At 45.2% G+C, this 25,367-nt stretch overlaps 1 protein-coding gene across 1 annotated transcript in view; it reads left to right on the forward strand.

Annotated features, from left to right (window-relative positions):
- The first annotated feature begins 2,787 nt into the window (after nt 1-2,787).
- Nucleotides 2,788-25,367, forward strand: part of LOC119445326 (protein DDI1 homolog 2-like) — a 73,347-nt gene continuing 50,767 nt past the window's right edge. Inside the window, 6 exon segments of the mRNA XM_037709638.2 lie at nt 2,788-3,102; nt 3,104-3,182; nt 3,238-3,306; nt 9,010-9,156; nt 16,364-16,490; nt 24,179-24,306. Of these exon segments, the coding sequence (XP_037565566.1) occupies nt 2,932-3,102; nt 3,104-3,182; nt 3,238-3,306; nt 9,010-9,156; nt 16,364-16,490; nt 24,179-24,306 (721 nt within the window). The 5' untranslated portion in view covers nt 2,788-2,931.

The raw sequence follows: 25,367 nt of genomic DNA on the forward strand, positions 1-25,367 counted from the left end.
AGACTATCGCATCGTGTTTTTCATAAATAAGAAAGTATTCTCTGATCCTCGCTCACGTACCTACGTTCGCTCACGAACTAAGCACTGCACCGATGCTGAGTAGCCTATGGTTTGCAAGAGCGCGTCGCATAGGCTTTTGCCGTTTTGATCAGCGCAGTCTATGCGAGTAGTACCCTTATTTTAAGAACTCACGAAAATGCTTCGCCGCGAAATAGCCTTGCATTAGCTACAAATCGTCATCTAAACCACCTATTTTACTTTTTCACGGGAAGCACACATCGTGTGTCTCTTGTTTCTTTTTTTTTCCCCTCAGTTTCTTTTTTCGCTACTGGTTATTTGGGACTAAAGAACGCAGTGCTTCTTCTGGGGAGAGCGGCTGTTGTGTACGTGACAAGCGAAGCATTGTGATTTTCTCTATTCTCAGCAGATATCTTGCGGATCTCAGGTTGTTACGTTATATAGCTGATTTTTTCGACGAATATATTTGTAGCGTGGTGCTCGTAAGCCGATGGTCATTCGTGCTCATTCTCGATCGTAGTGGGTACTGTGGCGGTCTTTAAATGCCTGTGCACGGTATATATGCCCAGGTGCAGTAGAGTTAAGGGGCATCATGGGACCAAAATGTTTCGGCGCTTTCTGGCATGGAATCTGTTGTAGCCTGTGCATTTCGAAACGTGTGAAGCGAGGTAACACAGCATTACTTCTGCGAAAATTTATTTTTAAGCACTGTAATGGGTTCTCTGTATTTACAAGGCAACTTTTCATATCAATAATCACTTTTGTTGTTTTACTTGTACTTAGAAACACTTTGAAGAGGACCAGTACGAGGGAAATCGACAGGATGGGCGCCGTCTGTTAAAGTCAACAGCCCTACATCATTATGGACTATATTTTCGAAGTGAAAAACATTGCTAATCTGTATTTGACTGTCTTAGTTTCATTTACGGTTTTTGTACGCGATATGTATGCAGTGTTGTTTATTTTTTCAATGTAGATATCAGTGTTCTAATGGTTATTTATAAAATGTTCTGTACTCGCCATCGATGTGTTTGGCTGATACGACGTATTCGATGGTAGCTGATGTATTCTGGCTGGATATCTTGATTAATATTACCCGCGGTTGTGTTTTCTTGTTTGCATTGTTGTTTTCTATTTATATTGTGTGTAATAAGGTTGATGTACTCACTTGAACCCCCCCCCCCATGTAGTAATGAATAAATAAAAAAAAACTCTCACTATCTCGATTTGTGTGTCGAGCCTACCTTGCGATTTTTTTTATCTCGTCTTTCAACATAACCTTCAGGCGCCACACAGTACATATAATTTTTCATGTTTCATGATTGACTGTACTAGGACATTACTAAGTAAATGTATTTTGTGCATCGTTTGGTTTCTTATGTGTACTACGCAAGATTGACACAGACAAGTTACGTTACATTTTTCTCTACAGCACTAACTAAACCTTATTTTCACATCGCAGTTATTTTTACACCAGCTTAATCCTGTCAGCACACAGTTTTGTGGGCAAAAAAAAAAGCAAAATTGCGCGTAGATATCGTCAAATAATTGCAACGAACGCGAAGAGCACGCGCAACGCAAGGGAAACTAACCGCCGTGCGCGAGTGGCTGGCTACGGTAAAGGAGGCGTGACGTGTAAACCAAAATACAACAGCGAAAAAGAAAAACTTCCACACACAGGGGGTCGCAAACCTTATACACCAAGCATCGAAGCGCAAAAAAAAAAAATAGTGCGTATTTCAAACATACACACGGCATGTTAAATGTAAATTGAATTAGGCAACTTGGGGCATGTTCCCGGCGCCATACATTTGTCTTGGACCTTCGACGAGTTAACGGCTATTGGTTATAAAGATGTGCAGATGCGATACCGATAAAAAAATCCTCATCAAGGCAAAGCACTTGGAAGTGCGCCGCGAGTAACACTATTTATGAACGCAAGCGTAGCTGAGTCTGAGCTCGTGTGACTCAATATGGCGGCGCCAGCGGGGTTGTCTCCACCCTGGACGGCGGCGCTGGGCTTCGAGGAACCCTAGCAGAGGCATCTTTTAATAAAGCTACGGTTGCACCATATCACTGGGATGGGTCCACTTTACTCGGCAAGAGACCGACCGACAGAAAAGGACTTGAGAAAAATAATGCCTGCAAGAAAATAATGCAGGGAGCTACAGGAAGCTGGCACTCAGTGGTGGTGGATTATGGGCTATAGACCACACCAGAGAAATTTCTACGGTTCAGAGTTATGGGGAGCCCGTTCTGTGAATTATAAATGACCGCCAGACCCCCCCCCCCCCCTCAAAAAAAAAAAAAAAAAAAAACATATTAACCAATTTTGTTTCGAATCTCCGAGGCCATTGATTGCACACATTATGCTGTGCCAAAAAGGATGGCAGCTGCTGGAAGTCATGAAGTCATGGGGGAAGAAATTTTTTCTCATGTTGTTTTCTATAAGAATCCATAGAAAACTGTGTCTAATTCTTCATCTTCGCCTTCGTCGATGCGCAGTGCGCTGCGCTGCCATCCGTCGTTTGGATAGTTCGGGCTCAAATAATACTAGAGAATGAAATCGAGCGAATTTCAAAATGAAATATCGTCCAGTTCAGTGTTTGGAGCGCTTTCGTCGGTAACTTTATTGTCATATGAGCGCCGTCTTTGTTTACAAACAGTCAGAACGTATTTTTGGCGGCCCCCGAAATGCTGGCTGTAACGGCTAGTAACGGCGCGTGCGCTGCGTGTGTGGCGATTGAGCAATGAGCGCCAGGGTCATCGACATGAGCCGCGTTCCGCCGCGGCTGGGCAGGCTGCTGTCGGCGTCAGTCATTCGTGGTCGCAGCAGACGCCGTATCTGCTGTGTGTGGTTACTGCTGCTGCGTCCTCTGTGGTGGTGCTACCACCGCGACTTCCCGATCAGCGATGAAGCTAACTGTGACGACGCTTTCGGGCGAGCTGTACATGTTAGACGTGGGTGCCGAGATGGAGTTGGAGGGGCTGAAGGCGCTCTGCGAGTTCGAGTCCGGCGTGCCCGCCAGGGAAATGGTGCTCATGCACGAAGGCCGACCGCTGCTGGACGAGAAGCGCTCGCTCACAGTCGCACTCCATCAAGGAGGGCGATGTGCTGCTCATTCAGCACCTGGTGCCCGCAACCAACGCGTCCACTAGCTCTGGTGAGGCGGCCCTTGGTCGCAAGCCGCGTTCTCTACGTTCGCGTCCTCTTTACAGGTGATGGACCGCCCCTGACGCTAGATTTCAGTCGTATCCCTGTCCCGGCGACGGCCGGCCAAAGTTCAGGTAGCAAGCCCTTTTTCTGGACATGGTTGCATGGCAGCATGACTGGGCCGTTCCCCACCACGCTTGCGTAATAACCCATCCGCGCCCGACTCGACACCTGACACACACGTTTTGTGCAAAACATTCTAACGAAGACCACAGTCGAGAAGTAACGCCGATGCACGAAACTGATCTGCATTACGTGTCATGGTCATATCTCATGTCGTACGTGTATAGTATCAGAGACAGTCTTGTGAAGCAGATACCCTGCGCCCGAATCGGAGTGGTGATTCGGTATCGAAGGCCTTGGTTGTCATTGGCTCTTGTTTGGCAGACTATCGGACCGCGTTCTGTTTTTAAGCACCTTGGTGTTATGCCCTCGGGAGCGATCCACGGTTACAAGTTCGGTTTGAGGAAAACAAAAAAAAAAAAAAAAACGCATTCTTGCTTGCGACTTGCTTGCTTTATCAATTCGCCCTCGTATCATGAAAGCGCAACGTATATCCAGCTACTCTATGGAGCGTTGCAGGAAGTAGTTGTGTAGCAGACAAAAGGAAGCACTGAAAAATAAGTGTGTTTGATTGCAAAACAGCTGTGTCACGGCTTGTCTTGGTTTATTGCCAAACAAGCATGACACAGCTGAAACAAGCAACACATTGAAGTAAAGAAAGGAAGCTGCGCCATGCTGAAGATTGTTTGTTTCATCTCTACAGCTGTTATATTCTTTCTACGCTTGTATACAGTGGCTAAGCTTTCTTTTACTGTTTATTCCAAATTGTGAATGAGTACGCAGTGAGGTGTCATGTTTATCATCATTGTGAAGTTCAACAGAATGATCATTAAGTGCTGAAAGCATAAAAACCTGAATGAGAGTATTGCTTAATGCATTTCGAAATGGTGGAAAGGCAAATTCTGTTTAGGGGCACTTGGCGTTTTCCATGGATTCTTAGAGAGCAAGCTGCTTTTATTCAATAGCTGCACGTGCTGCGAACGATCCAATTTATTTGGCCTTGCTTCCATCAGTACATTGAACAGTATTGAATTGACAAATCTATGGCGAATAAGATGCCCAATGACTAAAAGTGCTGATGCTAACCTTGTCACACATTAGATAAAGACTGTTTTGATTTGAAGATAAGCACATAAGCTGGTTATTGCTGTTACTGGTCGCACATACTAGGGCAATGCAAAATTCCTGAGCCTAGCAGGTTTCAAAAGCGGGTTGTTAGCCACAAAATTAGTTTGGCAAGTGCAGGTGACTAAGGTGAAGAAGAGACTGTAGGCAAATACTTGCTCAGGCTTCGCTTCAGGTACTTTTAAACAGTCATTGTGTTTATTTCTCAGAGAATGTGCTTTATAAATTATAAGTTTTATTAGTGGAAAAAAGTGTAGCTTAACATGATAAAATGCAGTGATGTTTTGCATGGCAGCGTTCACTTTGAAGCATGTTAGCAATATTGCTTCTTTGAAAAAGGTCTTGAATTTTTCCATTTCTTAAGGGCCATTTGTAAAATAGTTAACAAATAACTAATCTCGGCAATTCATATCTACTCTATAAAGAGGAAAACTTTCCAGCTATTTCAACTTGACTCTGTATTTGCGCGTCACCTTTAAAAGTTCTTTGCGAATTAAGGAAGTGGAACACCCTTCTGCGAGATTGCCCATTGCTCATGATATGCATGGTTGATTGATTGGAGGTAAGATGTCTAGCTGGTGTACCTCTGTTTTTACTAGCAACCACTTTCCTTTTTGACTTCTTTGGCAACCTGCTTGACTAAAACACTTTCTTGCATGCATCACAGCAGCTTTGGTGCTGCTGTTCATGATGTTATTTAAGCATTGTAACCCTCTAACCTCTGTGTAGTGAAATTGTTCTTGCTGAAAAGTGTTACTGAGCTCACTTTGACATGAAAACAATGTGTTGACTTCATGGTGACAGCTTTTATGGCTGTGTTATGGATGCAGCTGCTAATGTTCTGCAACTCATGGTTGTAGTGGTTGCTACATACGTAGTTATCATTCCTTGTGCTGTTCATTTTATGACACTTTTGTCTTCACGCTGCATAGGCACATTCTAGACAAGTTTCTCGACCTCCGTACAAGAGCAGTGTTCAATTACCATGTAGTGGTGGCAATGTTTTCCGAAATAGCTGGAGTGTTTGCAAAATGTTTTAAATGACCACATTGAACGTAAGGGTTCACTTGTGGGGCAAAATATATGCTGGCAGCAGATTCTCTGGCAGGTAATGAAACTGACTGGCTAGAGATGGTTATAAATCTTGTCTGGCGTAGCTTTAGGAAAGCGGGAGGATGAGAACTGTGTAAAAACACACAATGTAACTGCACAAATAATGCTTACGCTGAGATTTTTTTTTTTTGTAGTCTGTTCTGGTTGTGTATTATGTGCACGTATGGTGCTGGCCAAGGTGCACCCATAGTATCACCTGCAGAAACTGCTGTTTATTGTAACAATGGCTCCCCACTATGGATGGCACCAAGAGAAAGGCAGTAATGACAAAATTGAAACTGAGTGAAAAGTCTTAAAATATAACCAGTGAGTTTGCTTCACCCACCATGGTGGTGTTGCGCTGCTAAACCCGACGGTGCTGGATCAAATCCTCGCTCTGGCAGCTGCATTTCGATGGGAGCAAAATGCAAAAACACCCGCGTACTGTGCATTGGGTGCACAGTGAAGAACCCCAGCTGGTCAAAATTAATCTGGAGTTGCCCACTAAGGTGTGCCTCATATTCATATAGTGGTTTTGGTACATAAAACCCCAAGATTAATATTGTCAGCTTCTTTGTGGTGGTTGACCCCCTGTATTCAGAAATGAATCTTGAAGCCACTGCTTGACTTGGTCAAGTCTGGCTCAAGATAGTACCTGATCTCAACATGCCCAAGATGCTCATTGTGTTTCTTTGGGCATGTTCATGTGGAGCATTGGCTTGAGCCGGACTTGACTAAGTCAAGGCGTAGCTTCAAGTTAAGGTGCATTTATGAATACGGGGCTAAGTCGATTTGAATGCAATTCTCCTAGCACCTGTGGAGGTGCTTAGCATTCTTGCGGATTTTGTCACGAGCCCAAAACTATCTTAACCTAATGGCTACTGTTGATTGCACAAATGAATAAAAAGTCCGCAGCAGTTCATATAGTTACGTTACTTTTTTGTCCCTGCGCCACTAACTAGCTCAGCATCGACCAGCTGCTATGGGCAAAGTACGGAAATTATAAATGAGTCAGTGACCTGGAGACCTCATGGCTTGCAGCTGTGGGGTGTTATTTCTGCCATGTCACTTGACAATAGGATGGCATACATGCACAGAGGCCATAAAGAAAAAGTGAAGAAAGTGGCAGTCATGGCTGTGGTGGCCGCGTATGATGTGATGGAATGCAATAATACTCAAGTACATACATTTAGGTGTACTGTAAGCAACCCGAAGTGGTTGAAGTCACTTTCAGACCCCCCCATTACGGCATCCTTTGTAATCCATTGTGCATTTTTGAAATATTAAACCAGACAATCGGCACCCACATGACGCTTGCCAGCGTACTACTGTGCTCTACAACTGCACAGCCATTGTGCTGGGCATAGCACGCTTTGACTGAGAAAACGAAAGCGTGCTGTGTGATTGTGAACAAATAAATGTATCGAATGCATCTCGCAGAGGAACTTGCGCTTCGTCAAGGCCTGTCGGTTGTGTTGAGTGAGAGAAATGTGGGAGTGAGATGCGAGTCACCAAAAATCAAAAACAAAAGATGCGCTTCAAGTTCTCGTCTTAGCTCTTTTGATCAAATGAGAGTAGTTAAGAGCATATTGATAATAATAATTAATTAACAATTAATAACATATTGATTGCATGTCAAGGAAGCCGGACTCAACCGAGTAAAATCTCAAAACTTTTTTTTTTACGAAAATGTTCTAAACATGTGAGAATACCTTGAAGTTAGTGATGTCGCACCCACCAACTATTGCTAAAGTGAATTGGAAGTTTCGGCCTTTATTTTCTCTGCTGTTAAGAGATTTTACTGATAAATGAATGAAGATCGAGTGCTGAAAGAATACTTAACTTAAGATAATAAAGTAACTTAGTGTGTAAATCAACCCATCAATGAACTTTTATTTCTCGATGACAAGTGTGTGAGCATTGAAGTAAAAGCTGCAAAACTGCAGCCTGACAAGGCACTGGCCCATGAAGAGTTTGACTGCAAGTGAGCCGTTGAACATTTCTAAGTAACACGTATGCAGGAAAAAGACATGTTAAGTAAATGTGTGCACTATAAAGAAGAAATTTAATTAACTCTAAACATATTAAATTGACAACAAAACATTCTGATTACGCCATATGCCCTGCATTTTTCTTGTGAACTGCCGTGTGCATCAATGGCAGTTACTGCCACTGTTTTTGCCTAATGTTCTGGTGGAATGGCCGAGCACTGCCTCAGAAACTCTTTTCTTTCCGTATTTGAAAAATCGGCATAGTGAAGGTCTTGCGTGCTATTGGAAACATGGCAGGCATTAACCACCCAAAAATGCAAATCCACACTTTCGAATTTAAAAAAGAAACAGTGCTAGTGCCAGAGATAATGACAGCATGAAGGCTTCTGGTGCACCTCTGGCAGCATGCAAAGGGCTTTGAACTGCCTGTCAAATATTTTTTTTAGGCGTACCAGCAAAATGCCCATCAAATAGCTAGAATTCATTGAAATTTCATATCTTCTGCACAATGCAGAAAGACTTTGGGAAAAGTGCTCTCTTCTGATTAAAAGTGTTGCTTTATGGAACAGTTTCGACATTGGACCAACGCATAAATATTAACGAGAAGCAAGCCGGCCACGCATAGCTATTCTGAAACCTCAACAGAATGAAAGCAGACTTGCGATGAGAGCTGCCGCTTCTTTTGGCACCGAAATACATTTATGTATTGGCCGTCAGTAACTGTGAACGCATGACAGAGCAAATAAGTATCACAAAAATGTAGCCACAAGAGAAAAAGTACCTTCGACAGAAGGGTGTTCTTGCTATTCTTGTTTTTTCTTAGTTTGTCTTGGGAAATGAAACCGACATCCTGTTGCTGGAGGCTTGCAGGACCACAGTGCTCTGGTCCACCTGTCTTTTTATTCACTTGGCAGAGTGCGTGTAGGCTAGGAACTGGCAGGCACAGCTGAGCAAGCTGGACGGTGGCTGCTTCCAAAGGAATTACCACAGCGACACAAAAATATGGCGAGAGGCAGTGGGACAAGTGTATACCGTAGCCTGCTTTTGGTTTTCTTGTGCAGTTTGGCTTACAGAAAATGCAGCCGGAGTGCTAAGAAAGGGCGTTCATGAAGTTTTTATTATCAGTGCCATAAATTTGGAAGTGTCACACATGATAGTGAGCAAAATGAATGCACGTCTCTCCAGCTTTAGCTGAACATAAAAATTGTGCTCTCGATAGTACTGCGGAATACCGCTACAGCATGAAAACAAAAATGGCAGCGTCCATCGGGAAAGTTGTTGGAAGCATGAGCAGGGGATCTGCTTTCCGCATTTCAAATTCCGCTAAAACTTGAGAGGCATGCAGCCATTCTGGTGGCTGTCGTATATGACTGTTCCAAATTTAGGATGCAGATATTGTGAACTTTATGAACATACCTAGTAGTTTTCGCCAGTGAAGGGGCTGCACTGATCTTGCGGAGTTGTCTGTTGCAAGCTGAGTGACCCCCCCCTCCCCCTCCCAACCAGAGACAGATATGAGCCTGGGCCCACGTGGGGCAGAGGAAGAGGAGCCGGCCTTCATCCGAGATATGATCCTCAAAAGCCCCGACCAGCTTGCCCTGCTGAAGCACAACAACCCACAGCTCGCTGATGCCCTGCTGTCGGGTGACCTTGGTGAGATTGAACTCTCTGCTTTGAGCCAGGCAGCGTGGTGTGGCTTCACTTGTTGATGATGAAAAATGGGAGCACACACTAGGACAGCACAGAGGGAACACAGGTGCCAACTTACAGCTGAAGGTTAATTGTGCCGTACAAGTAAATTTTCCACACGTGAAATTTCGGGAAAATAACAGTGCAAACACTGGCTGTCTGATATCTTCTGTTATTTATGTCAAGTGCTTCAGTTATTTCTCACCTTGTGTGGTCATTGCAAATAATAATTACACATATAAAAGAACATATTGGTCACCCATTGTTCACATACTAGATTTTCATTTCTATCAAGGCCGGTCGGGTGTTACAAAGAGGGTGGGCTTAAAAAATGGCAAAAATTTATATTACATGCGAGTTTACAAAGGTGGTTGGAAGCTCCTGTCTAAAACGTTAGTGGATCTGTGATGGAGATTACAGATCCACTAAAGTTTTCAAAAGAGTTATAGTAATGATGATTTGTTATCACTTCCAAATAACAAAACAAAATTTCTTGCACTCTATTTACAGTGGACCAGGCATCACTGATTGTCCCCGTCACTGGCCTCCTTATCTCTTTTAACAGCCCTGAGCATCTGATCTTTGGTGCCATCTAGGCATTCTAGATATACATTTCTTAAATGCCTTGCAGACCGTGGCAACCTCACGCAAATACTGAGTCGATACAAAGCTACTGCAGCTGTGTGCCATGTTGTGTGGATTGGGTTAAAAAAAATTAATAATGCAATGATGATAGCTTGTTGCTAATGTAGTTTTGGTTTCGTGCTCGAATCTATTGTGCATGTCATTTTTTTATGTGCATTTTCTCCAAAAAAATGTGTGTGAAAATTGTATAAACAAGCAACAGTCTGCTATTATTGCTCATTGAAGAATCGTATGGCCACAAAACCATAGTGAAAAGAATTGTTTCTTCGTTGGTTCCCTGTTGCCTCTGCAAGTGCACATGTGCTGTGCTGTCAGTTCAAGTTTCTTTGAGAATAAAGCTTCCACTTACATGAAGTAAATACAGTTAAACCTGGATATAACGAAATTTACGAATTCCCGAAAAACTTCGTTATAAAGAGGATTTCGTTATATGCAGGTTCGGCACGAAAATTCGAAAAAGAAACGCTTACAGTATTTACTCGATTCTAACGCGCCCTAAATTGTAACGCGCACCCGTTTTCGTCGAAGCACTCATCCTTGGAATGTCACACCAGGTAACGGATGCGTGGACGCGTGTCGTTTCGCACAAGCGCGAGGCATCGGAAACGAAGAGCGAGCGTCATGATGGCGTCGTAGTGTCGTATAGTGTTACAGTAGAACCCCGCTGTTACGTCGTTTTCGGCCGATCCCAGCACAGCTCCCATAGAACCCAATGTATTGGTAACCCCGCTGTTGCGTCGCAACTGTGGGACCGTTCCCGCATCATACGTTGCGAACTGCCACCCCGCGCCGGCCCGAGCGGCCATTTCGACTTTTCATGTTGCTTGGCTTGGTGGCTTGACGATGGCATTGGCCGCCCAAAGTGCCGGGGGCAACAACTATGACCTATTTTCGGTTTCCGCCAGCAAAAGTATGGCGCTTGAGATCTGTATTTGCTATATAAAGATGGTGTCTGTGACGCGTTGTGGCCCTAAAATTGGTTTCGGCTCATAAATATTCCGTATAAAGTCCAAGGGCGATAACGCAGTCGCCGCGCTCCGTATGCTGCATGTGCGAGTGAAAAAGTGTGAGGGGAGCAGAATCTCGCGCACGCAAGAAAAGCAGGGAGGAAGCGCGCCTTCTTCCGTTGCGCTCGAGTCGCCGGCGAGGGAGCGAGGGGGGAGGGATAGCGGAGCGGCGTTGTACTGTACTCTGGCTGGCATCAACTGCGTACTGCGTGGCGGCGCGCGGTTGCGCGGGCCGTATCTTGAAAGCGATCTGCGTTGCGGCCGAGTCTAGCAGTGTAGGTGCGTCGGCGGCTCGTAGCTTTGTGCGTGCTGTGTGTTCTCGGCGCTCAGTTTGCGTTGAAGCGATAGACAACAGCACGAAGGTCACTTCGCTCGCTTTTCCCGCGGCGCTTCCACACGCCGACAGCGTTTGACAGCGCGTGTCCGCGCTCATCGAGTGTGATGAGTCACAGCGTGCACCAGCGTGTCGGCAACATCAACTGGAAAAGGAGAGAGTGCCGACTTGGCGGGCTAGGCCAGCTGCAGCAAGCGGCAGGATCAGGTTTGAATGAAGGGAGAGGGAAAGGTCACGCCCGCGGCGGCAAGATCGCTGGGTCGAGGGATGCAGGCCTGCCTCACACACGCTCGCACGCACACATGCGCTCGCTTCGCATTCTGTTGCGGCGGAGGTGTTTCCGGTTGCTGCTCATGCAAAAACGACAAAATTTGGGGCGAAATCTCTAGGTTGTCGGAGGGGAAAATTCTTTATATCGAGGGGGTCTCCCACTGCCACTTCGTTACGTAGAGGTCTCAAATACATGTGCTTCTATGGAGTAATGGTGGGAAACTGTCTTAATCGGCAGCTTAAGACAGCGCGTCGAAACTCTGGAAAAGAAACCCTGCTGTGACAATGCACAAGTCAAAGAACTGGAATCATTCCTAAATAATCTCGAGATGCACAGCAGGAGCATAATATGGAAGTGCATGGTGTTCCGAGGACTCCGAATGAAACCTGCTCTTAAAACTAATGGCATCGCAAAGACCGCTAATCTCCTGAATGGAGTGTAAATGACGTCGACGCTGTTCACAGGCTCCCTGATAACCAGGGAAAGAGCCTGGCAACCGTGGTTCGATTTGTGCGCAGCGCACGTGACGCATGGCTTGATGCTAGAAAGTCCTAAAAAACGTGAAAATTAGCAGTGGCCATTGTTGAAAATATGGCCAAACAACAGAGGGACCTCTACCGCAGCACGCGTACATGGCGGCTGAAAACGACTATCGTTTTAACCTGGCACTCGAATGGGAAAGTTCTAGTTCGGAAGCAGAGGGTGCACGTGCTGTTGTAATCAGAAGTAAAGATGACCTATTTGGAGCTAGCTTTAGGTCCCCATATGGAGCCTTAAAATGGTTCTGCAATACAACATGATCACTCTCACACAATATCTCCTTGTATATGGTACAGTCATCAGCAAAAAGTTTTATACACACTGTATCAGACAAAAATTCAATCAGATCATTTACATAAACTAAGAAAAGCAAGGGTCCGAGTACACTGCCCTGGGGCACACAGAAGAAACAGGGAGCAGATCAGACGCACACTCATCCACTACAACAAATTGTTTTCTGCTATGCAAGTATGCTTCAACCCATTTCACTAAGTAGCAGGGAAGGCCGGTTAATTTCAGCTTATGTATTAGTTTGTATGCGGCACCTTGTCAAACGCCTGCTAAAATCTATAAAGAATGCATCAATTTGCCCCGAGTGGTGAACTCGCTATAACCATATCATGGTTATAGCGAGTTCAACAAGAGAATAAACTGCTTTCACTTGAACTTGTGATCTGGAAGGAACAAACATGACGACATAGAATATTTTTTCAGTGATATACGTTTCCCGTTTGATGTTCTTATGTTTACGGAAACGTGGTTTTGTAGTGATGCGGAAGCTTTTATTTGCCAGCGTATAATTGTCACTGCCTAAACCGTGATAGTAGGCGAGGAGGTGGAGTGTGCATCTTAACGCTTAGGGAAATGAATTGTGAAATTCTTTCAGTGTTTACATGTGTTACGCCCGATTACGAAGTGATTACCCTAAAATGTGGTTCCTTTGTGTATTGCGTCTGCTACCGCCCACCGGGGCAAAACATATCCAATTTCTTATCCTTCTTGGATGCACTTTTGCAATTCGTTGATGACTACAAGTGTACAGTAATCATCGGAGGGGATTTGAACATTAATCTCTGTGCTGATAGCGCCATGAAACTTGACTTGGAATCATTATTAAACGTTCACTTATGTCACAATGTAATAACTGTACCTACACGTATTACTGAAAACACAGCCACAACATTAGATGTCTTCATAACCAATTATAACAGCTCTTACATTAAGGCAGGTGTTATTAATTATGTTATAAGTGATCACTTGCCTGTTTACATTTCACTGTCTCAAACTAACACTTTAAAAAAGCAGAAGCACTCTTACGTGTACCGTGAAATAAACCCTGTCACGCTGTTAAAATTCCGCGACTGCTTGTCTAATGTAGACTGGTACGATGTTTTAAAAGAAAACGACCCATATGCAGCCTATGAAAAGTTTTTACGCAAATTTATGCGAATTTATGATGAATGTTTCCCCTACAAAACATCTGGTAGGTCAAGAAAGTGTACGAAACCATGGATGAATTATGAACTGCTCAGCCAAATACAAAAACGTGAACAACTTTACAGATCGTTTGTTCAAGTAAAGTCTGCCGAAATACTGAAAACATATAAAGCATTCAGAAACCGCGTCAACAAAAATATTCGCTTAGCCAAAAAGGAATATTACACCGATCTGTTCAGCTCTTCTCAAGGGAGTTCTGAACAGCTTTGGAAAAAATTAAGATCGGTAATTGGTCATGTTCCTGAACCGCTTACGAAACTAGTAAAGGACGGAATGGAGTTAAAGGATCGGAGCTTTCTAACGCATTTAATAACTTTTTTGCCTCTTTCACCCCTTTGTCCACAAATAATTATATCCCAACAATAAAATATCATAACGAGCACACCATTTTCCTAGATCCGGTGAGTGAAAGCGAGGTTGTTTAGTCTTTTATTAAGCTAAATAACAGCAAGTCCCTCAATCCATCAGGAATACAAGTTACACCAATTAAATACGTTATTGATATCATAGCGAACTGTCTAGTTCATATTTTTAATATGTGCCTTACAACCGGAGTGTTCCCACGTAAGATGCAATGTGCGAAAGTTACTGTTGTATACAAGAAAGGTGACAGAAACGATTTTTCCAATTATCATCCTATTTCCATCCTGGCAATTTTCTCAAAAGGGTTAGAGAAAATAATACTTAAACGACTCGCATCCTTCGTTAACATTCTAAACCCAGTATAATATGGTTTCCAAAAAAATAAATTAACAGAACTAGCACTTCTTGCACAAAAAGACTACATACTTGAAAACTTCGAAAATCACAACCTAGTTCTAGGTGTGTTTTTAGACTTCACAAAGGCTTTGATAGCCTTAGTCATCACATTCTTCTCCAGAAGCTTAATCACTATGGTATTAGGGGTAACGCACACTGCTTAATATCATCGTATCTACGACACCGCTCACAATATGTAGAAATTAACTGCATCTTCCTCAAGACAGATTAATTTAGGTGTACCTCAAGGCAGCATCCTGGGCCCATTTTTATCTCTTTTATACATCAACGACATCGTCAGCGTTGATGAGACGGTAAAGTACATTATCTACGCTGACGACACGAGCATTTTCTTCTCTGGTCGCTCCGCTGTTGATTTAGTAAATCGCGCAAACATGGCTCTTGAATCAATTCACGAATGGTCTCTACAAAAACACCTGGGTTTAAATGTTGCAAAAACGAAAGCTCTGATGTTTCATCCGCGTCATAAGGTGTGCCCCATGCATCCGCTATTTATTAATGGTATATCGCTTGAATACGTTGAGTCCTTCAAAACTCTAGGCGTCTTTTTTTCTGCCACCATGTCATGGGATGCACACGTTGATTTCCTGGTTAAAAAAGTTGTTGCAGTTTCACCTGAAAGGCGAAGCATCAATTGCGATAGCAAATTTGTAGAGAGCTATACGGAGTAATGATAGTATTAGCTTTATCAGCTGTATAAACTTGGACATGCAGCAGCACCGGCAACACGCAGAACTGTTGTCGACGCCGTCGGCGTTTTGTCCGCGTTCGCTCAAAATGCGTGCGGCGTTGGTGACTGTTGCCGGAGCCTCTGATATAAATAGGCACTTGGTGCCGCAGCTAAACGTCGCCTCCCTTCCCTCCCCCTCCCCCACGGCCTCTCGCGCGTCGGAACTATTGGACTCCTGCAGCGAAATTGTTCACTGTTTCCGGTTAACACAAATCTACTTCTTTATAACGCGCTATTCTCTTCCACTCTGAACTATGGTGCTCTTGTATGGGGCACAACCACAAACGCTAATATTATGAAATTGTTTTTACTGCAAAAGCGAATTATTAGATTAACTTGTAAGGTGCTCTACTTGTCCCATACAGCTGAATTGTTTACGAAATTACGCATAGTAAGGGTTCCATCACTTTACGAATACAGGCTTTTCCGCCACTACAAATTATGCACAAAAAAACAGGACAACGCTTTGCAAAACATAGCCAATCAACGCAGTTGCATATAACACACGTAATCCGGAACAGTGGGAGGTAGCACGAAATCGTACTAACTATGGTAAACAGATGCTTCGATACCAGCTACCTTCACTGTTGAACCGGTTACAAAAAAAAATTATGTCGAAATAGCAAACATAACATGGCAAGAGCTTCGTGACTTGTTCTTGTAAATTTTCTGTAACATTACTTGATTTCATTCGACTGTGTATTTGCACCAATCCTTCCAATGTTCCCGCGTTTTCTTTATGTTGCCTTATTTAATAATTTATTTAATGTAGCTAAAACTCTTTACATCAGGTTCCTGTTATACTAATGTTTAACAATCTTCTACCAACATGTATAATTATTCCTGTGTATATATTGTTTTTCATTTTCTCCGATCTTATTCATTTTTTATATTTTTTTGTCTTGCGCACTGTCCGTTGCTGTCATTCTAAGGGGGCTGTCACCCCGTCAAGCTACTCATTGCAGTAGCTTTTTGTGACTGCTCCTCTCTTTCTTGAAAAGACAAATGAAGTAAATCAATCAAATCAATCAATGAATCAATAGAATACTTCGTTATATCCAGGAATTCGTTATATGGAGGTTCGTTATAAGCAGGTTTAACTGTAGTGCAAACGACAAGGTGCAGTGGAAGAAGACAAAATGAGCCCTGACTCGCATCTAAAGTTTATTTCGGTAGTACAGTGGTTAAGTAACACAGGATATCACACATGCGTGATATCCGGTGCTCAGCTAACTATACTGTACGGAAACTTCACTTAGTTCAGTAGACCTGTCGCCCTGCTTTGCTTGCTTGCTTGGGATGAAGGCCTTGTGTGATGGGAGTCTGCTCTTCTCCTCAGTGTTGTTGTCTTGATGGCTTTCGTGCAGAGCTGTTCACGCGGGTGCTTCGGGAGCAGCAGAAAGAGAAGTCTGACAGGGACCGGCAGCGCATCCGCATGATGAACGCCGACCCCTTTGACCCCGAGACGCAACGACTCATTGCCGAAGAGATCAGGTGAGCACTGAACATCCTTCGTGACTTAATGTGGGCCATTTTATGTCCTAAAGGGGCACCAACACATATTTTTAATATGGTAAATATTATACCCCACGTAACAGGATGACGCTTAGTGAGTATCGAGGTTGGCAAACACTTATAAGGTGCATTGGTACAAGATGGACACCAGGTAAGAAAGGGAACAGATACGTGTACACTTACAACTGAGTTTATTGGAAAACGAGGGAATCTTATTATAGTATGTATTTATTTCTAGTATGACAAAGGTCCCTGAGGTGTTGTTTTGCTTGAGGGTGGCCTGTTTTCATACATTAGTTCTACAATGGTGCACTTGAAGAGGTCAGGGTTGACTGAAGCACAGCCTTGGTGCAAAGGTTATTCCAGTCCTTTGATGTCTGGATGAAGAACAAGGAAGCGTAGGAAACAGTATGGGCTTGAGATGGGTATACGGTCTTGTCGTGGCTGTTGCCCCTTGAGTGGCTATACAATTGGCTGGTACAATGCTATTTGTTGGAGGCAATATGTAGGGTTGGGTGAATATTCAATATTTTTTAATATTCAATTGAATGTTATGCTATTTGGTATTCTCTTTGAATCGAACTTCAGTACTCGGAATTTTAAAATTAGTCGGAGCAAATAAATATGAATTTCGAAACATGCAATCCGCTTGTTGCCGTTATTGAGTGGCTGAACGCTGATTACACCCGAGATTACGTGCATGGGATAGACTGAGGGCAGTAGAAGTGGCGTGTGGGTCCCCAAGCCACTACAGTTGTAAACTACAAAAATTATGGTGAGGCATTAGAAGAATGTAAAAGAAAAGCCTTGCCTCTGTACCAAGTTGTGAACGACAGTGAGCATAAAGTTTGTCTGTGCGCTTACTGGATGGAATGGGTCAAGCTCGCATGTAGGGAAGAAAGTACTGAGCCTAAACTAGCGCCGCCGCCCAGTTGGTTGCATGCGGCATCAGCGCTCTGTGGACTGCGGCAACGCGCGACCCAAATTGAGCTGCTTGGTGACTGATTGCGAAATGACCCTCCGTGCACCACTGTTATGAAATTCAAGTAGTATAGGCCTCGTGTGCTGCTCTTTCGAATTGGACATGCAGCGCCCCTGCGGCAAGTGCCGGAAAAAAAATCTGTATACCCCGCTCGCCGCCATTCAGAGGGGAAGTTGGCCACTAGTGACGCAAACCTGTGTGTGCAGTAAAAAAAACAAAAAAACTTCTTTTTCCTGTTGTGTGTATAGATATCACAGTGGCTATAAGAACATTTCTTTGAAGCTGGCAAAGGTTGAATGTACAGCTCAGACAACTTATAACGTTATCGCTTATAGTGCAGGACCTGCCTCGTGGCTGCTCTTTTCGAATTGGACATGCAGCGCCCCTGCGGCAAGTGCCGGAAAAAATCTGTTACCCCGCTCGCCGCCATTCAGGGGGAAGTTGGCCACTAGTGACGCAACTGTGTGTGCAGTATAATGTGGTCTTTCCTGACTTTGCACATATGATCACCTCGGCGATCATATGTGCTCTGCCTTCTCGAGAAAGAGAAATTTACGCTTCTTTGTTGATGTAGCCATTTCGACTGGACACAGACCACAGAAAACAGCAGCCATTGTGGTGATCCCGTGCAGTCTTGTGCAGGTGTGTGATGATCACGCGTGGCTGTGGATTGCAGTGGCTTAAATCGGTACTTTGAATTTGATTTCATTCGCAAAAAGCTCGTTCCAACGGACATAGGATCGTCACAGCTTTGGAAGGGCCTTCTAATTTGGCTACTCGGCAGTTCCAATTTCAATTCAGTCACAGTTTCGTTCTCGAAAAGTTCATTCACGCGGAAATACCGAATAAAACGCTTTCATTATGTAGGGACATTTTGTATCACTTTCTATGGGCAGCTTGCGGGGAATCGGAAAATCTTTGTTGTGGCGGAAATTTCGTTGTAGTGGCATTCATTGTAGGGGGATTCGACTGTATAATGTAGTTGCTGGAAAATCCCGTAGGCAAGCAAGGCAGTGCGCTTCTTAATGAGGTGCGCCAGCCGAGGGGAGAGTGATGAGTGCGGTGGGGAGGAGGATGAGGGGACATGGAGCAAGCCAACTGACATGTAACGAAGTGGGAAAAGAGAGAAAAGAAAAATTATGCGGATCCCGCACACTGTGGGAATCGACGTAAGTGAAGCTTTCTTTGTTATTTCCTTTAATTGATGATAATTAGCAGTGATGTTGACGGCGAATGTGCAATATGACCGTTTTGTGCAATATCAGAATTGTGAGTTGACGGTGAATGTTAACTTGTGTGCTCCACTGCTGTTTGTCTGTGAAGTACACCAAACACACTGTGAAACGTGTTCGCTTGAGGCATTGTTGTGAGCCATTGCTCATAACCCCAGAGAAGGTTAACATTGTTGTTGCCTCGCACGGCAGATTGCATCGTGACAGAAGTGTGAAACTGTACTCACGATTGGGGGGGGGGGGGGGGGGGCTGTACGTGCCAAAACCACAATCGGATTATGAGGCACGCCATAGTGGCAGACTACAGATTAATTTTGACCCCCTGTGGTTCTTTAATGCACACCTAAATATAAGTGCGCTAGCATTTTTGTATTTTGCCCCTGTTGAAATGTGGCTGCTGCAGTCGGGATCGAATCCACGATCTTGTGCAATGCCACAGCTGCAAAGCTACCGCAGTGGGCACAGAAGTGTTAATTTGATGCGGAAGTGCTTCCGTAGTGTCGCTTGGACGCTAGGCTGCGCGTCCTGCGTCGATTGTCCGCTTGACAAATTTGTATGGTGTTTATTTTTGCGGTTACCGATTGAAATGCATGAGTACTATGGGGAGCGTTTTCTCTAGAGTTGGTTACGTTAACTCTGTTTGCTCTAGCCACCTGTTATCAGTGTGTGGTCTGCACCGAATGCATGTGCTTTTTGGCTCTTCAGATTGTGTGTGGAAAATAGTGCATTTACCCACGTAATGAATCCGGCGGGTACGATTGTATCGGACACCGAATTGTTCCCTGTGTGTCCTACTTTTATTGCGATAGGAATCATATGGGCACTCCAGGTGCACTTTTGACGTCTGCCCCAATGACCGTGGCTCTATCTCCCGCGTTCGAGGGAGGAAAGCGGGAAGGAAATGCGCCGTATTTCATCGTGCGCATGGCGGCTGGTGGGAGGGGAGGGAGGCGGCGCAGCAACTGCATATTGCGCGGCTGCGCATGCCCTATTTTGAAAGCGATCTGCATCGGGGGCTGAGTCTAGGTGCGACGGCTGCTTATACCTTTGTGCGTGCTCCGTTATCGCCGCTCACTTTGCGTTGAAATGATACACGGCACGAAGGTCGCTTCGCTCTCTGTTGCTGCCGCGCTTCCTCACGTCAACGTTTAGACAGCGAGTGTGATTGGCTCATGTTTGCCTGTGTGCGCTGACACTATGCTGGTTAAATTACTTTGCAAGTTTATACAGTCGATAAAACTACTATCCTTACTTCGTATAACTGTCGATGCATTTGCTATTGCAATCGATGGTTCGCCTTTCGGGCGAAACTGACTTTTTTAGAGGTGGCCATGGAAAAAGAATCACTTAAATTTTTACCCCGCATAATAAGTGCACCCACCAACTTGGCGCATATTTTTATTTTTGCGAGTAAATACGGTACATTCACCGACTGATATTTTTGGGCACAAATGGAGTCGTGAAAATGTCTGCATTATCAGGCAGGCCAAAAAACAAGTTTCGACAGTAAAATCAATTTAAAATCAAATGCATTGCGGTAAAAGCGGTTGAGGGCACGAGTGCATTTCGCATTTATCCGTCGCGATGCACTTCGTCGGAAAGTGCAGATATCATGACCTTGACTCCAAGACACAGTCAGTTTAAAGTGTTCTGAAAATTAATCAGTTCGGAACATTGTCCACACATGAGCTTTCACCGCTAATACCAGTATGCGCACATACTTTTGCTATACTGTGGTAGTCGCCTGCTGATCACCCGTAAACCCGCTTCACGTGCGCTACCGCCAGTGCAGCTTGTGTGAGTCATCTCGAGCTAGATATCTGTGTATTCGTCTACGGGCACAAACATATATCAAAGGCAAGCTTGCCGCGACGACATGCAGCTCGACACTCCCACCGGCTGGGCCTAACCAGCATTGTCTCGTCAGGAGTTCGGGGCCAAAGTTGCTGTTTGGTGCAGAGTCATTGAAATGGATGATGACCAAGCTTTATTTACTAAGGTAGCTCATTGGCGGGTAGAGGGATATGGGGGTTCGGAAAAGAAGTGGGCGAGCAGGCGAGAGGTGCACCGCTCCACACCATGCGGAGGATGCCCGACTCCACCGCAAAGATATATAGCGTTTGCAGAACACTGCTGGCTTCCGTAAACGGAAGGATCCACTCTTCGTAGCTTTCCCCTTGGCCTCGGTGGTTCCGTCAGAGGACCACAAACTTTGGGCAGTTCCACAACAGGTGTCGGACTGTTGTTGCAGCCGTCGTGTTGCACGTCAAAGTTCATGGCTAAGGCTTCGCGACTTCCTTCGCAGCGTGGCCACGGCGTGCGTCTTCATCCGAGACACGCTTTTCATTACTGCACGCACATCCTGATTGTTTTCTCTACTAAGCCGGCGCTCTTCATCCTTGACATCTTCCTCTGTGTTTGTGACATTGCGCCAGCAGCCATTGCATCGAGTCAAAATGAAACTAGTGTTTGGCTATCGATGTGATCATGGACGGCGACCACACAATTCTGAAGGCACGCAGCCACCGCGTGCGCCGAGTCAAACCGAAACTACCGTTTGCCGCAACTGCTGCGGACGAAACCGCGGCTGCTGTCGGTGCGATCATAGACGGGCGACTACGCAGTTCCGAAGGTACGCGGCGGCCACGCGCACCGAGCCAAACCGAAACTACTGTTTGCCACAACCGCTGCAGTTTCGCCTGAAAAAGTCAGTTTTGCCTGGAAGGCGGAGCATCGATTGTAATAGCAATTTACCAGACAGGTATGCTAAGTAAGGATACAGCAGAACCTCGGTGATACGAATCTCTGTGGGGTCCCGTGAAATATTCGTATCACCCAAAATTCGTATCATCAAAACATACACAAAATCAAGAAAAAATGAATTTAGTTTTACCAGAAAAAATTCCTAATAGTGGAACCCCGTTGAAACCTTCCTTGCTGCTGCATTTTCCTGGTTGCTACGTCGTATTTTTGCGGTCCCGACCTAAATACTACATTGACTTCCATGTAATTTGTAATAATCTGTAATTTTCCTTTATCTTACTTTGTGTTTGAATGTGGCGGTCACGTAAATTTAGCGGTGCAGCCAGCTTGTTGCAACAAGCAACTGCCACGTTGCAACAAGTGGCCGGCACATTGCCGATACGGCGCGGCCGCCGCATCACATGGCCGTATCTTAAAAGCGATCTGTGACGTGCACGTAGTGCGAGCCCGCGCGCACGTCATCTTCAAAATGATCTGGAATGTTGACCAAGTGCGCCTAGTGCACGATAGCTTAGTATGCGCTGTGCTTTCGACATTTAGTTTGCGTTGAAGCGAGAGACAAACGCTGCTGCCGCGCCTAGGCCCGTGACGTTATCGGCGGGCGAGCGTCGTTTATGGTTAGTCACGCTTCGCCAGTTGTGCTGCGCCAGCCGAGATGCCATCTGTCGGCTGCTATCTTCGGAGCATGCGCAGAACCATCCTCAAGCTGCGCGCCGCTTTGAACGGCTATTTGTGAATGTCAGCGAATCGGCGTGGGTGCATTTTTATTCGCGTGCAATGCATTGTGGTTTGACGGTGCCATCGCCTCCGATGCACAAATGGGTCGGAGCCATTTCGGTGCTGGGCCCGTCAGGGCGCGTCGGAACTAGGAAGCCGCGGGTAATATTGGCTGCGCCGGTGCGCCCTCGTTTTCGCCAACGTGACGTAGCGTGCGCGCGCGTTAATTCGAACTATAAACGGCCCTTTACTCCAGCGTTGTCTTCGAGCGAGATGGGTTCGTGTTTACCTGTGCGTGCATGACACCGTAATTTAGTTAGTATGCCTATGCTTACAAGTTTATACGGCGGATAAAACTACTATCCTTACTTCATGCAGCTTTTCACTAACTTGCTCTCGCAATCGTTGCTTCGCCTTTCGGTCGAAACTGCATTGTTTTTTTCACGGTCCCTTGAAAAACGGAGTTCTACTATCCGTGTGTGTTTTCTTCTAGCCTAAATCGTCAATGATCGCCTTCTGGAAGGCGTAAAAGTGCGTGCACATGATCTCACGAATGTTTTCGCACGCCGCTGAATGCCTCAGCATGTCGAGTGAAGGTGAATCTAAACACCCGTGTACTTAGATTTAGGTGCACGTTAAAGAACCCCAGGTGGTCCAAATTTCCGGAGTTCCCCACTACGGCGTGCCTCATAATCAGAACTGGTTTTGGTACGTAAAACCCTATAATTTAATTTAATTTTTGCTTTCCTGCATTTGATTTTCTCAAACAGCTTCAAAAGCTCTGCCCACCAATTCGAGAGCTGCCAGAATCACGTTCATTTTTCATGGACTGGAAGCCACGAACTATCCGCGGACTCCCAAAGCTGTCAGCAGATTTTTGCTCACTTAAGCGCAAGCAGCTAAAAGATGCCTGTTGTGTTTGATGCCATGTTGTGAAAGACGCCGTGTGCTTCTGCATACTTTGCACGTTCCAGGCAGCAAATATTGTGCACTGAGCTATTGCTTCTGTTACATTGATGCCTTGTGTGCCATCATGCAAGTTTTTCACAAGTGGTATAATTTCTGTAGCTTTAGTCTTTGTGTTTTTAAGAGAAGCACTGCGATCAGCCGCACATACTTGCTTTTCTTGCTGTTTTTCGTGAAATCTGTCATGCTCATTGCTATATGTGTAGTAAACAGGTCAATTTCGCTTTTCAAGTGGGTGAAACTGGTGCATGAGGAAGCATATCTTAGTGCATGTGGCCATTTCATACCGGTAGCTGGGATGTTATACAATCAGAGCTTCGCTGATTGCTGTTGACATATATTGAAAGGATTCGAGCCATCAGTAAAGGTGCCGACTCTGCCTTCGTCATCCCCGCCGATGTCTTCAACGCATGGAGAGCACGGCACAAATGGTGCCAGTTTCCAAAATTCAGCTTCTCCACAATACAGTGGTGTTAGGTGGTCAAGCATATGCAGTGCGTTCCGTTGTATTTGAAGAGTCGAAACTGCTGTTTAAGAATATAGTATGTGATCCTTAATTACAAACGCGCACACCCACCATCTCCTATCACAGTACATTCACTGAGATGCTGGCAAGTGTACTGGCAGACCTTCAGAGCTATTTCGGACGCGACTGTGGTGACTTGAGCCCTTGAGGGCAGTAAAAGGCATGCATTCATTTCTTCGGACTGCTTGATCTTGTTTCATTTTCTCAAGCCCTAGAGAGTCCAAAAAATCGAACGTTGACTGTACTCCTTCAAGAAATGCTGTACTTATCTGCTACGGCATGTGCACTAGGGCTTTTGATTACATTGATTGGTGCACACATTTCTAAATATGAACCTATGGCATTGGCATGCTCAGTGTTTAAGTCTGCCTTTTTGGGGGCAGTTCTGCTTGAAGAACGTTCACCTGGAAGTTAGTGCTTCTTGTGTGTTTTCTGGGTGTGCTGCACTTTTGTAAATTAAGGTTGGTGTTGCTTCTTGCAGGCAGCAGAACATTGATTCCAACATGGAGGCAGCCATGGAGTACCACCCAGAGAGCTTCGGCCAAGTGGTGATGCTGTACATCAACTGCCGTGTCAATGGGCACCCAGTCAAGGCCTTCATTGACTCAGGTACAGAGGACGGGGCTTACTTATGTTTGCGTGGAGTGTTGCAGACTTCTCAGAAGCTCTGAGGTTGGTGCATACAGTCGAAACCCGCGATAACGAAATCCCATGACTACAAAATTCTCGCGACAACGAAATCTTTTCGTATTCCCAGGGAACGTCCGTAGGATTCAATGCATTTCGTACCTCTCGACAATGAAATGTTGCTAAACTGCTATCCCGCAACAACGAAAATTAACGGCACGTTTTCCCACACATTATCTACTCGGGCAAGGTCAGCAGACTCCAAAATGCGCTCAAATGCCTTTGCATCACACTTAAGGGGGGACGCGGCTTTCGCATTGCGAAAAATGGCTAAAAAATCGATTTTTTGAAAATCACATTTTCCGTTTCTGTAACTCTTATTCTATCTCATTCTGAAATATCATCACTGAAAACCAAGTAGAAGTGCTCTAAAGAAATTGTTGTATCAGCCAAGGTGCCGAAAAATTGTGCGGAAATCGCGAAAGAACGGCGTTTTTCAAGCCACGATATCTCCGGAACGGCGCAGCCGAGCGCCGCCATCTTGGTCTCGTTGGAAAGCGCATTTCTCCGTCTTCAAATCTGCCGCTTCAGCTATCTCCTCCATACAGAAACAAGCACACAAAAAGCAAATGATTGAAGGTCGTGCCGGAGCCACCGATTGGCCGCGCCCGCCACGTGACTCCAGCGCGGTTCGCCATTGGTCCGGTGCTCGCTCCGTGATGGCGTCGTCTGCTCCGCTTGTTGCGGTCTCCTCGCGAGCTCCGGACAGTTTCCGTAATTTCGACGAGTGTTAAAGCGGGCGCTATGCGGACATCACAGTAGCGTGGCCGATCCCGCTTTTTTGAACGTCTCAGAGCCGCGGCTAAGCATTCTGAGCATCGGTGACGCGGACTTCGCGACCGAGCTTCGGGCACGGAATGCTCGGACATGCGGCTAAGCCTCTCGTGCGTAGGCGTCTCCGACTCGGCGATGAAGCAAATCGCGTGCGGACTGCTTGGATCCTTGCCTAAGCATTTCGTGCGTTGGCGCCTCCGACTGTGCGA

Source organism: Dermacentor silvarum, chromosome 3 (assembly GCF_013339745.2).
Source record: "Dermacentor silvarum isolate Dsil-2018 chromosome 3, BIME_Dsil_1.4, whole genome shotgun sequence".
NCBI lineage: Eukaryota > Metazoa > Arthropoda > Arachnida > Ixodida > Ixodidae > Dermacentor > Dermacentor silvarum.